Below are 15,414 nucleotides of genomic sequence, written 5' to 3'. Positions count from 1 at the left end.
CATTGAGGACTTAATATTTAGCTGGGTGATGCCTTAACATAACCCAGACGAACTATGTTATCGTTTCATTGGAATAACATGCACAAGATAATCTAGGCATTTATATTACCCAACAATAAGAGACATATCTATTTCCTGAGAAGTAATTATTTTGAAACAATTTGCAGCAATATTATGACAGAGCTACTGGCAAACTGAGTAGATATTTATACACTTCAGAGAAGAAGAAAAGACCTGATTAAAATAATCTCCAGAACTGAATAATGCTTTGGGTATTATCTATCCATTTTAGCATTTTAATAGACTGTCTTCCACAACCTTCTTTTTTCAAGACATCAGTTTTATCACATACCTTTAATTCTAAACTTTGAGTGAAAAAAATAAATGGTTTTTACTTCTGATGAGCCAGTAGCTAATTTTGTCTGCAGGCTCTCCATTTAACCTCCCAAAGTTCAGAGGATATAAATCTCCACATCCTCACTCCTAAGACCATGCACTGAGAAGATTTTGCTGTGGTCAGGACCATGTCTGATTTCATGAAGGCTGTGTGTCTCTTAACAGAGCATCATGTCCTTCCTAGCAATGCTCTCATGGCTAACACACAAAGACACACAGGCACACACACACACAAGCATGCAAGACTGTGCTGATTACATAATGATGATGTTTGGACTTTCCTCATCCTGAAACATTAAGAATTATGAATATTTATACTTCGTTTCTTCTTCTTGCTCTGAATCCATATCCTGCCTTCCTTTCTCAGGAGACATATTCTTCTCACTAGAGTATGTCAGGAAGCAGTTTGATTCTCTCAGGAATTGCCATGGACAGGTCTGTCTCTATCTGTTGGGGAGTATGAGTATTCAGAAAGCAAAATAAATAAATATAAAAGATAATGTAAAAAGAAAAGTAAAAGTAAATCAACAGCAATATATAATGAATAACCTATAGTATAGATAGCTGCTATCATAGACTGTGTACACAATGTGATATTAATTCAAGGGAAATCTACTACTGGAACCAAATATGTATGTGACCACTCTATACTATTAATATAGAATATTCACATTTAAATTTTTGTTTGAATTAAACTAAGTAGTTATCAAAAGTAATTATGAAAATGATGTAACTTTCATGTCATATTAATAGTATATTGATGCATTTAGTATTTATTTTGATTATTATAAAAAACTCAATAAATCATAATAATCTTCTAATCTTCTAGTAACATGAGTTTGACAAAGTACCTTTTTGTTTGTATCAAAAGTAAAAAAACCTGAGTCAAAGATATATATTATGATGATGAAAAAACTGTATGATACTTAATATTTTTTGTTTAAATGATATAAAAAAGTGGATAAGATAATAAATACCTATTATTGACATGATATGAAGGCAAAGGAAAAAGCCTACAGAAGAGTAAGTTGTCATTTGTTTTTTTAATTGGAGTAAATTTTTTTACAATGTTAGTTTCTGCTGTACAAGGACATGAATTACTTATGTGTATATACATATCCCTTCCATTGTGAATCTCCCTTCCATACCCACAATTCCACCCTTACCAGTCATTCACAGAACACCAAACAGAGCTTCCCACCAGCTAATTTTGCTACCTGATTCTAGAAAAAAAGTTTAAATTCTTCCTCTTTTGGGGGAATATAGCTTTATTCCTCTGCTCAGATTCATATTCCTTTATTTATTTATTTTACTTTATAATATTGTATTGATTTTGCCACACATTGACATGATCTGCCATGGGTGTACATGTGTTCCCCATCCTGAACCCCTCTCCCACCTCCCTCACCATCCCATCCCTCTGGGTCATCCCAGTGCACCAGCCCCGAGCACCCTATATCATCATATTCCTTTAAAAATTGTTGTGTGTCCTTTAAAAATTGTTGGGCTTCCCTGGTGGCTGAGTTGATAAAGAATCTGCCTGCAATATGGGAGACCTGAGTTCGATCTGGGTTGGGAAGATCCCCTGGAGAAGTGAATAGCTACCCACTTCAGTATTATGGCCTGGAGAATTGTATGGACTGTATAGTCCATGGTGTTGCAAAGAGTTGGACATTACTGAGCAACTTTCACACATGCATGCTTAATATACAAAAAGTTGAATATATTTAATGTATGCATTTTGATGAATTTGGAAATGGGCCTATACATATGATACTGCCATCAAAAACAATATAAACCATCACCTCCAAAGACTCCTTGTGCTCCACGCATTTTTTTGTTTGTTTGTTTGTTTGTGAGATGAGCACTGGTCATGAGTTTGTGCACTTTAAAACTTAAGAGGGCAGAAATCCATTCTTTGAAGATGTATTTTGTCACTATTGATTTCTGAGTGGAAGACAATTACAATTCTGAAATGAGTTGTCTTTACAGGTCTAAAAGATAAAGAAGTGATCTAAACAGCTCTAAACAGTCTCTATAGCTAAGTTTTCAACTTAAATCTTGAATTTTGTACTCTAAACAGAAGTTACCATTTTGTCTAAATAAGATTAAGTTAAACAAAGGTTATCTTAACTAATAAAAATGATCAGAGATATTATGTAACCTCACAGAATTTTTATTTTTCTTGCTTTGTGTGCATGTTTATGTCAAATTTAAAAACCTTTTATGGCACATCAGCTGCCTATCAGCCAACTTTTAAAGTTGTTTAGAATTATTTGTGAAGTAAATATACCAAAGTCCATTTGTCTCAAGAACTGGACCAAGCACCAAGACGGTCTGTTCTGTTTCAAAAAAATGAATCTGTATTGCAGTTAATTCTTGTTCAGGAAAACATATGATTTATCATCCAATAATTTGCTTAGACCTTGATTTGCTAGACCAGAAGACATGCCAGAAATATCTAAATCACTCTTGTTGTTCTTACCCATTAATTTTTCACTATACAGCATTATGCTGATTTCTGTATTGGCAGGCAGATTCTTTACCACTGCACCACCAGGGAAGCACTGTAATGTTGATTTCTAACCGTATTTTAAACACCAAATAAATGTAATATCCTTTAATTTGCTTTAAAAAATGTGATGTTTTATGACAGAGTTTGAAGTTCGATGTGAGTCCTAGAACTAATTTTGACACTTTCAACTTTTAACGATACAGATTCTAAACCTCAAAAATATGCTTACATTGTTGAAGTAATCAATTTTCTGTCTATTCTAGAAATACAAATATTTTCTTTTTCATCCTGATTCTTGCACAGTTTCAAAAAGCATTCCTGGCTGTCCCCACTATGCATGAAATGGTTCCATGTTGTGGTTTATTATTAACATCACTATCTTGTTCTCTCACTGATTCAGAAGGCTCATGCTTATGATATATACAAGGAACATTAAGAAATCCGTATGTTTTGTCCAGATATTTTATTCATTTTATATTTAATGATACATTCCTTAGTTAAAATTATAAAACATTGCACACTTGCTTGTTAGAGTAACAATGTGTTGTTAAAAGATTAGTAGCAATTAGATAAATTGAGGTGGATAAACTTTTGGCCATAGGAAACATCACTACAAACAAAGCTAGTGGAGGTAATGGATTTCCAGTTGAGCTATTTCAAATCCTAAAAGATGATGCTGTGAAAGTGCTACACTCAATATGCCAGCAAATTTGGAAATCTCAGCAGTGGCCACAAGACTGGAAAAGGTCAGTTTTCATTCCAATTGCAAAGAAAGGCAATGCCGAAGAATGCACAAACTACCACAAAATTGCACTCATCTCACACGCTAGTAAAGTAATACTCAAAATTCTCCAAGCCAAGCTTCCGCACTACGTGAACTATGAAATTCCAGATGTTCAAGCTGGTTTTAGAAAAGGCAGAGGAACCAGAGATCAAATTGCCAACATCTGCTGGATCATCAAAAAAGCAAAAGAGTTCCAGCAAAACATCTATTTCTGCTTTGCTGACTATGCCAAAGCCTTTGACTGTGTGGATCACAATAAACTGTGGAAAATCTGAAAGAGATGGGAATACCAGACCACCTGACCTGCCTCTTGAGAAACCTGTATGTAGGTCAGGAAGCAACAGTTAGAATTGGACATGGAACAACAGACTGGTTCCAATTTGGGAAAAAAGTACGTCAAAGATGTACTCTGTGGGAGAGGGAGAGGGTGGGAAGATTTGGGAGAATGGCAATGAAACATGTAAAATATCATGTAGGAAACGAGTTGCCAGTCCAGGTTTGATGCACGATGCTGGATGCTTGGGGCTGGTGCACTGGGAGGGCCCAGAGGGATGGTATGGGGAGGGAGGAGGGAGGAGGGCTCGGGATGGGGAACACATGTATACCTGTGGCGGATTCATTTTGATATTTGGCAAAACTAATACAATTATGTAAAGTTTAAAAATAAAATAAAATTAGAAAAAAAAAAGATGTATATTGTCACCCTGCTTATTTAACTTATATGCAGAGTACATCATGAGAAACTCTGGACTAGATGAAGCACATGTTGGAATCAGAATTGCTGGGAGAAATATCAATAACCTCAGAAATGCAGATGATGCCACCCTTATGGCAGAACGTGAAGAACTAAAGAGCCTCTTGATGAAAGTGAAGAAGGAGAGTGAAAAAGTTGGATTAAAGCTCAACATTCAGAAAACTAAGATCATGGCATCCGGTCCCATCACTTCATGGGAAATAGATGGGGAAACAGTGGAAACAGTGTCACTTTATTTTTTGGGACTCCAAAATCACTGCAGATGGTGATTGCAGCCATGAAATTTAAAGACTCTTACTCCTTGGAAGGAAAATTATGACCAACCTAGACAGCATATTCAAAAGCAGAGACATTACTTTGCCAACAAAGGTCCATCTAGTCAAGGCTATGGTTTTTCCAGTGGTCATGCATGGATGTGAGAGTTGGACTGTGAAGAAAGCTGAGCCCCAAAGAATTGATGCTTTTGAACTGTGGTGTTGGAGAAGACTCTTGAGAGTCCCTTGGACTGCAAGGAGATCCAACCAGTCCATTCTAAAGGAGGGATCAGTCCTGGGTGTTCATTGGGAGGAATGATGCTAAAGCTGAAACTCCAGTACTTTGGGCACCTCATGCAAAGAGTTGACTCACTGGAAAAGACTCTGATGCTGGGAGGGATTGGGGGCAGGAGGAGAAGGGGACGATAGAGGATGAGATGGCTGGATGGCATCAGTGACTCGATGGACATGAGTTTGAGTGAACTCCGGGATTTAGTGATGGACAGGGAGGCCTGCTGTGCTGCAATTCATGGGTCACAAAGAGTTGGACACGACTGAGGGACTGAACTGAACTGATTAGTTTATATTATAGTTTACAGTACTTCAAAAAAAATTGTTTAACAGCCATTATTTCAGTATATATCAAACAGAATAATTTTTTAAATATATTTCCACGGAATGCCCTTACTGGTGTGTATTAGCCAAGTATCACCCTTGCCTAAGAATATGAGAAACATGGCATGTTTTGCAAGAAGAACATCTATTAATAACATGATATGGGAAAGTATGAGAAAGGATTGAGTTATTAAAGAAACCTCTATATACTTACTAAATTGGTAAATACTTTCATCTAATGTCTACCAACTATCACTTGGAAGTGAAAATGCTCCTCATCAGATTGCCCAGTGCCCCCTTTACATCTTTATTCCTCAGAGTGTAGATGAAAGGGTTGAGTGCAGGAGTCACCACTCCATAGAAGAGAGCCATGAACTTGGGCTGGTCTCTTGAGATGGAGGAGGGGGGCTGAAGGTACATGCTGATACCTGGGCCATAAAATAAGAAAACTACAATGAGATGGGAAGAACATGTCCCAAAGGCTTTTTTCCTTCCCTCTGAAGATTTAATCTTAAATACAGCATGTCCAATATAAGCATAGGATATTAGAATTAAGCATAGTGGCACAGCTAAGAAAAAAATGCATACCACTGAGAGTGTGAGCTCATTAGCACCCTTTTCACCACAGGCAGTCTTTATCAGAACAGGAATCTCACACAGCAAGTGATCCAGGGTATTGCGACCACACAGTGGTAACTGTAAGGTGACAGTGGCCTCTGAGACAGCATAGGTCATTCCACTCAGCCACACGGTGGCCACTAATAAGATACAGACGCGCTGATTCATGATGAGGGTGTAGTGTAGAGGCTTGCAGATGGCCACGTAGCGATCAAAGGACATAACAGCCAAAAGCAGACATTCTGTGCCCCCCATTATGTGGAAGAAATAAAGCTGAAATGCACACCTCATATAGCTGATTGTCTTCTTAGACGTTCCCAGGTTAAAGAGCATCTGAGGGACAATGCTTGTGGTGTAGCACATGTCCAAAAAGGAGAGGTTGGTGAGGAAGAAATACATGGGACTGTGCAGACGGGGGTCTAACTTGGACACCAGAATGATGGCTATGTTTCCCATCATGGCCATGGGGTATGTTATAAGCAGAATAATGAATAGAGGAAGCTCTAGCCAAGGACGGTCAGTAAAGCCTAGTAGAATAAACTCTTCAGGATGGCTTTTGTTATTTGGTTCCATTATCTTCAATTTGTTTCACCTATAGCAGGGAGGTAGCAAGAAAGGTAGAAAAAATTTGAGAAATGATAAAACAGAATTATGTAGCTCGCACCATTAAGCATCCAGTCATAGGAGGTTGAGTATAGTAACTAACTGGAAAAAAGTCAAAGTGAAGTCGCTTAGTCGTGTCCAACTCTTTGCAACCCCATGAACGGTAGCCTACCAGGATCCTCCGTCCATGGGATTTTCCAGGCAAGAGTACTGGAGTGGGGTGCCATTTCCTTCTCCAGGGGATCTTCCTGACCCAGGGATCAAACCTGGGTCTCCCACATTGTAGGCAGATGCTTTACCATCTGAACTGGAGGAGAGGACTAATGAAACAAATGTGACACTAGGTGACTTAATTTCTTTTCAAGAGTCTACAGAATAAAGGTAACTAGCTTAAGTAACCTAACCTTTTTGAAATTGAATTTTCTTTTGTGTATAGTAAAGATGCTGTGCCTATGTCCTTGTGCTATGGTGAGGATTAAATGTCAAGTAGAAATGACTGTGTTTTATATTCTCCAAAGGAATGCTTTCAAACTATGTTTGCATACTTATCAGCTGAAGATGCAGCTAAAATGAAGTTTATTGGTTCCTATATTCACATGTCTAGTAGAGTAGATGTGGCATGGGACCTAGGAATCAGGTAGTTTCTTTTCAGAATCACTGCTGCAAGGTATTACTGAAATATTTAGACTAAAATCGTTAGCTATAGCTACAGCTGTAGCACAAGAAGAAGGTGGGGAAAACCCTGCACTTAAGCATCATCAAGGTAGCCTTGTTCAGATACAAGTATATTATTATAGTTGAAGAGTTACATCATCCGCATAGGAACTGACAAGGCAGGTTTTATTCAAATCCATCTTAGTAATTTATAATTGAAAAAGAAATTTAAACATTTTTGTGCCAGTGTCCTGAAATATAAATGGAGAGGATTTAGCTATGACATGTTTTCCTATACTCAGAATTTTGTTTTGGAATGTAAATTTTCTTGCCCAACTACATCATTTAAACTGGGCAATTGGTTTTTCATGTTAAATTTTAATCATCTATCTTGCAGGAATTTTTCTTTATTGAGTGGGCTTATCCTGTTTGTACATAAGAATTTGGATAGTTATCAATGACTTAGTTAATTGTCAGTTCAGTTGCTCAGTTGTGTCTGACTATTTGTGACCCTGTGGACTGCAGCATGCCAGGCTTCCCTGTCCATCACCAACTCCCGGAGTTTACTCGAACTCATGTCCATTGAGTCAGTGATGCCATCCAACCATCTCATCCTCTGTTGTCCCCTTTTTCTCCCGCCTTCAATCTTTCCTGGCATCAGGTCTTTTCAAATTCAAATGAGTCAGTTCTTCGCATCAGATGGCCAAAGTATTGGAGTTTCAGCCTCAGCATCAGTCCTTCCAATGACTATTCAGGACTGATTTCCTTTAGAATTGACCAGTTGGATTTCCTTGCATTCCAAGAACTCCAAGAGTCTTCTCCAGCACCACAGTTCAAAAGCATCAATTCTTCAGTGCTCAGCTTTTTTAAATAGTCCAACTCTCACATCCATACATGACTACTGGAAAAACCATAGCTTTGACTAGACAGACCTTTGTTGGCAAAGTAGCTACAAATCTAATCTTTATGTCTAGGGAACTGGATCAGGAGGCAAATCTTTATTCCTGTTCAGGATAGGAGACTTATCAGTTTAGGGGCAACAGATTACATTTGTAGGGTTGCAGAGCAAAGTTCTCACATTCACTAGTTCATCACATCCTCAAAGCCATCCTGGGAAGTGTCACATAAGATTACTCAGGGCCAAGATGTCACCATGGCTCTTTGATTTCACACTACCCCAGGTCAGGTGTGTGAAATACAATAATAAAATAATAATTCCAAGTAATCCTTGATGAGTGCTGTGTGTCAGACACTATAGGAAGCATTTTACATCCATTGACTCATTTAGTATCTATCCCTAAACCTCATGACAAAGGAAATATTAGTATCCATATTTTAAGATATAATTAATCATTTATCCCTATTAATAGCCTAACAACTATGAATGTTCTAAAGATCAAAAAGCAATCAATTTCTTCAACCAGGTAGGAGATAATGAGAGTAAAAATTCAAATTTAAAGATTCCAAAACTGTATATTTAATCTATAATCCTATCCTAGATCTCTTTCTAGTCTTTTCCATGTGATTCTCATGATATTTCTTTACTTTTAAATCTCAAATATCATGACATTTTAATCCAACTTTTGAAGTACTTCCAGTGATTTTTCCATCACTGTTTAACCACATAGGGATCTCTTTATCTGTGAAGGTTTAATGTCCACTACATTTTATTGTAGTATATCTTTTACTATATAATTTTCATTACACAGTATTTTATTTATATTTACAGTGACTTTAAAGTTATATGTGGAAAAAGATTATTGAAGAAAGAAAATATTTTATCTGATTTCACAACATCTGGATCAATCATGTAGACAAGTTGATCCACCAGATTTTTACTACATATTAAAAATGTTCACATAGTTGACTACAAGCTGCACATTTAATTCAGGTATTTAATATTTGTCAGATTTAGTGTTTATTGGGCTTCCCTGGTGGCTCAGATGGTAAAGAGTCTGCTTGTAGTGCAGGAGACCCAGGATTCATCCCTGGATCAGGAAGATCCCCTGGAGAAGGAAGCAGCAACCCACTCCAGTATTCTTGCCTGGAAAATCCCAGGGATGGAGGAGCCTGGAAGGCTACAGTCTATATGGTTGCAAAGAGTCAGACACGACTGTGCGACTTCACTTTCACACTTTTATAGTGTTTATTAAAATGTACATGCTTTTAATGTAGGTTCAAATGAGAGAATGAGTTTGATTACAGAGAAAAATCTAGTTTCTTTCTACAACACCACACTAGTTATTTCCAACGTTTAAAGAAGGCTCTCAGAATTGAAATGCTTTCTGATTTTCCTTCAAATATTTGGCACTATGATGTACACACATTCCAACCTTTCCTAAGAATAGATAGATTTTAAAAGAAGAGTCTTTTTGCTTACCCTTATTTTGATAAATATCATTTAAGAAAAAGAAGTGTGAGACATCAAGGAATGCACTTGATTTTTCAAATTTTCAGAGAAGGATTAGAAACTGGAGTGTGCAGATGAGTACTTAAGAAATAGCTTCAGAAGTGTGAGTTTTCCATTTGATAAAATGCTGCCACAAAGGAAAAAGCCCAGCTTAGGAAGACCTTAGTAGATAATGTCAAGAGTGTCCTTTGGGTGTGCAATTTTATTATATTCCTGAGACCCTTGGGCATTATTTTCAAACAGCGTATTTATCGTTATCTCAGATGAGTTAGCAGACAAGGTTCCTTGGGACAGAGTTCTCCATGGGAATGCTCCTTATGTACGTTTGTTTACCTTCTGAATTGAGGTTTGTATTAAACCTCCTCTATTGCTAGATTTGTTTTATTTTTATTTTTTTTTAAATTCCAAGAGTTTATTTTATTTTATTTTATTTTTAAACTTTACAATATTGTATTAGTTTTGCCAAATATTGAAATGAATCCGCCACAGGTATACATGTAAATAGACTCATTTGATTTCCCAACACACTGGAAACTAATTTTATTTTATTCACTTATTTTCCTTTTAACTGTATGTTTTATTTTCATGATTTTTAAAATTGAAGTATAAATGACATATATTACATTATTTTCAGGTGTACAATATGATGATTTGACATTTATATACATTTCGATCACAGTAAGTCTAATTACCATTGATCATTATACAAAGTTACAATTTTTTCTTTGTGATGAGATCTTTTAAGATTTATTTTCTTAGTAATTGTCAAATTTGCAATGTAATGATATTGACCATATTCACAACGTTGTACATTACATCCCCATGACTAATTTATTTTATAGCTGGAAATTAACCTGTTGATTCCCTTCACCCTCTTTTCCACCTTTCAACCCTCATCCTCTCTGGCAAACACCAGTCTTTTTTCTATAAGACCCGTTTTGTTTGCTCATTTGCTTTTTAAAAAATATCCCACATACAGTATGTGTCTTTGTTTGTGTGACTTATTTTCTTAGCATAACTTCCTTAAGGTCCATCTGTGTTATTACAAATGGCAAGATTTCATTCTTTGCTTATGGCTAGGTAGAATTGCGTTGTGTATGTGATACTACATCTTCTTTATCCATTTTTCCATTGATGGACACTTAAGCTGTTTCCATATCTTAGTCATTGTAAATAAGGCTGCAATGAACATATAGGTGCATATATCTTTTTGAGTTAGTGTTTTTGTCATCTCCAGATACACACCAAGAATTGGAATTGCTGGATTATATAATAATTCTATTTTCAATTTTTGAAGGAATGTCCATATGATTTTCATAGTGTCTCCACAAATTTTCTTTCCCATGAGTTGTGCATATGTTCCTCTTTCTCTACATTCTTCCCAGCACTTATTATTTCTTGTTCTTTTGATAAAAGCCATGTGAGAAATGTGAGGTCATACTTTTGGTTTTGATTAGCATTTCTCTAATAATTAGTCATGTTGAACATCTTTTCATGTGTTTGTTGGCCATCTGTATGTCTTCTTCAAAAAACTGTCTATTTGGAACTTTTACTTGTTTTCAGTTAGATTGTTTGTTGTTTTGTTATTAAGTTATATGGGTTCTTTATTTTGGATATTGTTTTCATAAATTTTTCTGTATAATGATTTGTAAATATCTTTTCCCATTCTCTAGGTTGCATTTTTTATTCTGTTCATGGTTTCCTTCATTGTGAAGAAGCTTTTATGTTTGATGCAGACTCATTGGATTATTTTTGCTTTTCTTGCCATTGCTTTTGGGGTTAGATCCAAAAAAACTACTGCCTTGAGTGATGTCAAGGAGCTTACTGTCTACACTGTCTTCTGGGAATTTTATATGTTTTCATCTCATATTGGAGTCTTTAATCCATTTTGAGTTAATTTTGTGTATAGTGTCAGGTAGCAGCCCAGTTTCATACAAAAAAGATCTTAATGACCCTTGTAACCACAATGGTGTGATCACTCACTTAGAGCCAGATATCCTGGAGTATGAAGTCAAGTGGGCCTTAGGAAGCATCACTATGAACAAAGCTAGTGGAGGGGATGGAATTCCAGGTGAGCTATTTCAAATCCTAAAAGACGATGCTGTTAAAAAACGCTGCACTCAATATACCAGCAAATTTGGAAAACTTATCAGTGGCCACAAGACTGGCAAAGGTCAGTTTTTACTCCAGTCCCAAAGAAAGACAAGGCCAAAGAATGCTCAAACTACTGCACAATTGTACTCACCTCACATGCAGGCAAAGTAATGCTCAAAATTCTCCAAGCTAGACTTCAACAGTACATGAACTGAGAACTTTCAGATGTTCAAGCTGGATTTAAAAGAGGCAGAGGAACCAGAGATCAAATTCCAACATTTGTTGGATCATCAAAAAAGCAAGAGAATTCCAGAAAAACATTTACTTCTGCTTCATTGACTATGCTAAAACCTTTGACGGTGTGGATCACAACAAACTGGGAAATTCTTCAAGAGATGAGAATACCAGACCACTTTACCTGCCTCCTGAGAAACCTATATGCAGGTCAAGAAGCAACAGTTAAACCGGCCATGGAATAATGGACTGGTTCCAAATTGGGAAAGGAGTATGTCAAGGTGGTATATTGTCACCCTGCTTATTTAACTTATATGTAGAGTATATCATGCAAAATGCTGAGCTGGGTGGAGCACAAGTTGGAATCAAGATTGCTGGGAGAAATATACATAACCTCAGATATGCAGATGACACCATCCTTATGACAGAAAGTGCAGAGGAACTAAAGAGCCTCTGATGAAAGTGAAAGAGGAGAGTGAAAAGCTGGCCTAAAACTCTACATTCAAAAAACGAAGATCATGGCATCTGGTCCCATCACTTCATGGCAAGTAGATGGGGAAACAATGGAAACAGTGACAAGTTTTATTCTCTTGGGCTCCAAAATCACTGTAGATGGTGATTGGAGGCATGAAATTAAAAGACACTTGCTCCTTGGAAGAAAAGCTATGACAAACCTAGACAGCATATTAAAAAGCAGAGATGTTACTGCTGACAAAGGTCTGTCTAGTCAAAGCTATGGTTTTTCCAGTCATCATGTATGGAGGTGAGAGTTGGGACTCTAAAGAAAGCTGAGCGCCAAAGAATTGATGCTTTTTAACTGTGGTGTTGGAGAAGACTCTTGAGAGGCCCTTGGACTGCAAGGAGATCCAACCAGTCAATCCTAAAGGAAATCTGTCCTGAAGATTCCTTGGAAGAACTGATGCTGAAGCTGAAGCTGCAATACTTTGGCTACCTGATGTGAAGAAATGACTCATTTGAAAAGACCCTGATGCTGAAAAAGTTTGAAGGCAGTAGGAGAAGGGGATGACAGAGGATGAGATGGTTGGATGGCATCACCGACTCGATGGACATGAGTTTGAAGAAGCTCTGGGAATGATTGACAGGGAAGCCTGGCATGCTGCAGTCCATGGGGTACTGAAGAGTCAGACGTGAATGAGTGACTGAACTGAACTTCCAATTTTTACAACACCATTTGTTGAAGAGACTGTCCTTTACCACATCATTATTGCTTTTTTTTTTTTTTGCCATAAATTAATCAACCATATGTGGGTGGGTTTGTTTATGGGCTCTCTATTTTGTTACATTGATTACTATGTCTTTTTTGATGCCAGTACCATACTGTTTTGTTTTTTGTTGATTCTTAATATAGTTTGAGATCAGGAAGATAGATGCCTCTGGATTTAGTCTTCTTTCTTAAGATTTCTTTGACTATTCAGGAACTTTTATAGTTCCATAGAAAAATTTACAATTGTATGTTCTAATGCTGTGTAAAATGCCATTTGAATTTGATAGGGAATTCATTGAATCTGTATATTGTTCTGGGTAGTATGGATATTTAAATTAATTCCATCAATCTGTGGAATATATTGCCATTTATCTGTATGTCCTTCAGTTCCTTTTTCAGTGTCTTGTAGTTTTCAGTGTACTGATCTTTCACTTCTTTGGTTAAATTCATTTTTAGGTATTTTATTATTTTTAATGCAATTGTATATGGGATTGCTTTCTTAATTTTTCTTTCAAATAGTTGTTAAACAACAATTTAATATATCATCAGAGTAAAGCTATTTTGAGTAAATGATTCTGGAGGATTTAAATGTGAGTTCCTTCAATACCTTATTTTGTTTATTTGTAGAATATCTCACATAAGGCTTAATATTTCTGACCATACAATGAAGGGGCATAAAAATGAGCTGGCAAGAAAAGAAAAAAAACCCCATAATTGGTCTTTCCAGTGAGGAAGAATAAAGTGACATTAAAAAATTCTTCAGAACATTTAAAAACTTTTCTAATATAAGGACTTAAGACAGTCTCTCTTTCAACCCTTCACTCTCTTTCTCTTAATCTCTCACTTACACATAATAGTAGTCAGATTTGTATATATGCCTTAAGATTACAAAGTTACACTCATAGATTCCTTGGAAAACCAGGAATAAAACCACCATATAACCCAGCAATCCAACTCCTAGGCATATACCCTGAGGAAACCAAGATTGAAAAAGACACATGTACCCCAGTGTTCACTACAGCACTCTTTACAATAGCTAGAACATGGAAGCAACTTACACGGCCATCGACAGATGAATGGATAAAGAAGTTGTGGTACTTTTACACAATAGAATATTACTCAGCCATAAAAGGAATGTATTTGAGTCAGTTCTAGTGAGGTGAATGAATCTAGAACCTATTATACAGAGTGAAGTAATTCAGAAAGAGAAAGATAAATATTGTATACTAACACATATATATGGAATCTAGAAAGATGGTACCAAAGAATTTATTTGAAGGGCAGAGATGGAGAAACAGACACAGAAAACAGACTTTTGGACATGAGCAGAGGAGAAGAGAGGGTGAGAAGTATGGAGAGAATAATATGGAAACTTATATTACCATATGTAAAATAGATAGCCCATGGGAATTTGCTTTATGTCTCAAGAACTCAAACAGTGGCTCTGTATCAGCCTAGAGGGATGGGCTAGGGAGGGAGATCTGAGGGAGGTTCAAGAGGGAGGAGACATATGTATACCTATGGCTGATTCATGTAGAGGTTTGTTAGAAAACAATGAAATTATGTAAAGCAATTATCTTTCAATTAAAAATAAATTAATTAAAAACTTAAATTCTTACGTACAAAAAAATTTCACTCATATCCATGAGTATATTATATATTTTGAAAAAAGCAAATTTAGATGTACTGAATAACAGTTATAAACAGATATCTCTCCTTGAACATTCTCTTTCATGGCTTATAATCCCACTATCCTTTCCCTAAATGTAGCCACTAGTATAAAGTGAATCATATGTTTGTTCTACTTTACAAGTGTGATGGGTGGATATATTTCATTCCTCTTCTGTCCAGATCCCCTCTTTATTGCATTAGGTATGTAGAAGGACGGGCACTCATCTTCTCTTGTGAGAACTCCAAAATTACAACTTGTTGCTGAACAACCGTCGACAGGAGAATGTTGGATCCCACCAAAAAAAAAAAAATAGCCCACATCCAGGGGCAAAGAAGAAGCCCCAACATGATAGTAGGAGGGGCAAAATTGTGTTTAGAATCAAACCCCATACCTGCCAGAGATGCTCAGAGGGCTCAAACACAATCTTGTGCACACCAGAAGAACTCACAGAGAATGAGCCAGACCTGCCTGTGAGTGTTTGAGTGTCTTCTGTGGAGGTACGAGTGAGCAGTGGCCTGCTGCAGGGGCAGGGGTTCTGGGTGCAGCAGACCTGGGTATGGCATAAGCCCTCTTGGAGGAGGTCACC

The 15,414-nt window shown here is 36.7% G+C and overlaps 1 protein-coding gene across 1 annotated transcript; it reads right to left on the bottom strand.

Annotated features, from left to right (window-relative positions):
* Positions 1 to 5,570: 5,570 nt before the first annotated feature.
* Positions 5,571 to 6,509, bottom strand: LOC109576971 (olfactory receptor 2B11-like). Its single transcript, XM_070777710.1, has one exon. It carries the CDS (start codon positions 6,507 to 6,509, stop codon positions 5,571 to 5,573), a length of 939 nt encoding a protein of 312 aa, XP_070633811.1.
* Between the last annotated feature and the right edge of the window lie 8,905 nt (positions 6,510 to 15,414).

This window comes from Bos indicus, chromosome 23, assembly GCF_029378745.1.
Source record: "Bos indicus isolate NIAB-ARS_2022 breed Sahiwal x Tharparkar chromosome 23, NIAB-ARS_B.indTharparkar_mat_pri_1.0, whole genome shotgun sequence".
Lineage (NCBI taxonomy): Eukaryota > Metazoa > Chordata > Mammalia > Artiodactyla > Bovidae > Bos > Bos indicus.
Note: the sequence above shows the minus strand (reverse complement) of the source record. Positions and strands in the feature narration are given on the sequence as shown.

What these genes read in the sequence shown, in the direction of transcription:
- LOC109576971 (XM_070777710.1), bottom strand. Translation starts at nt 6,509, where the DNA reads ATGGAACCAAATAACAAAAGCCATCCTGAAGAGTTTATTCTACTAGGC.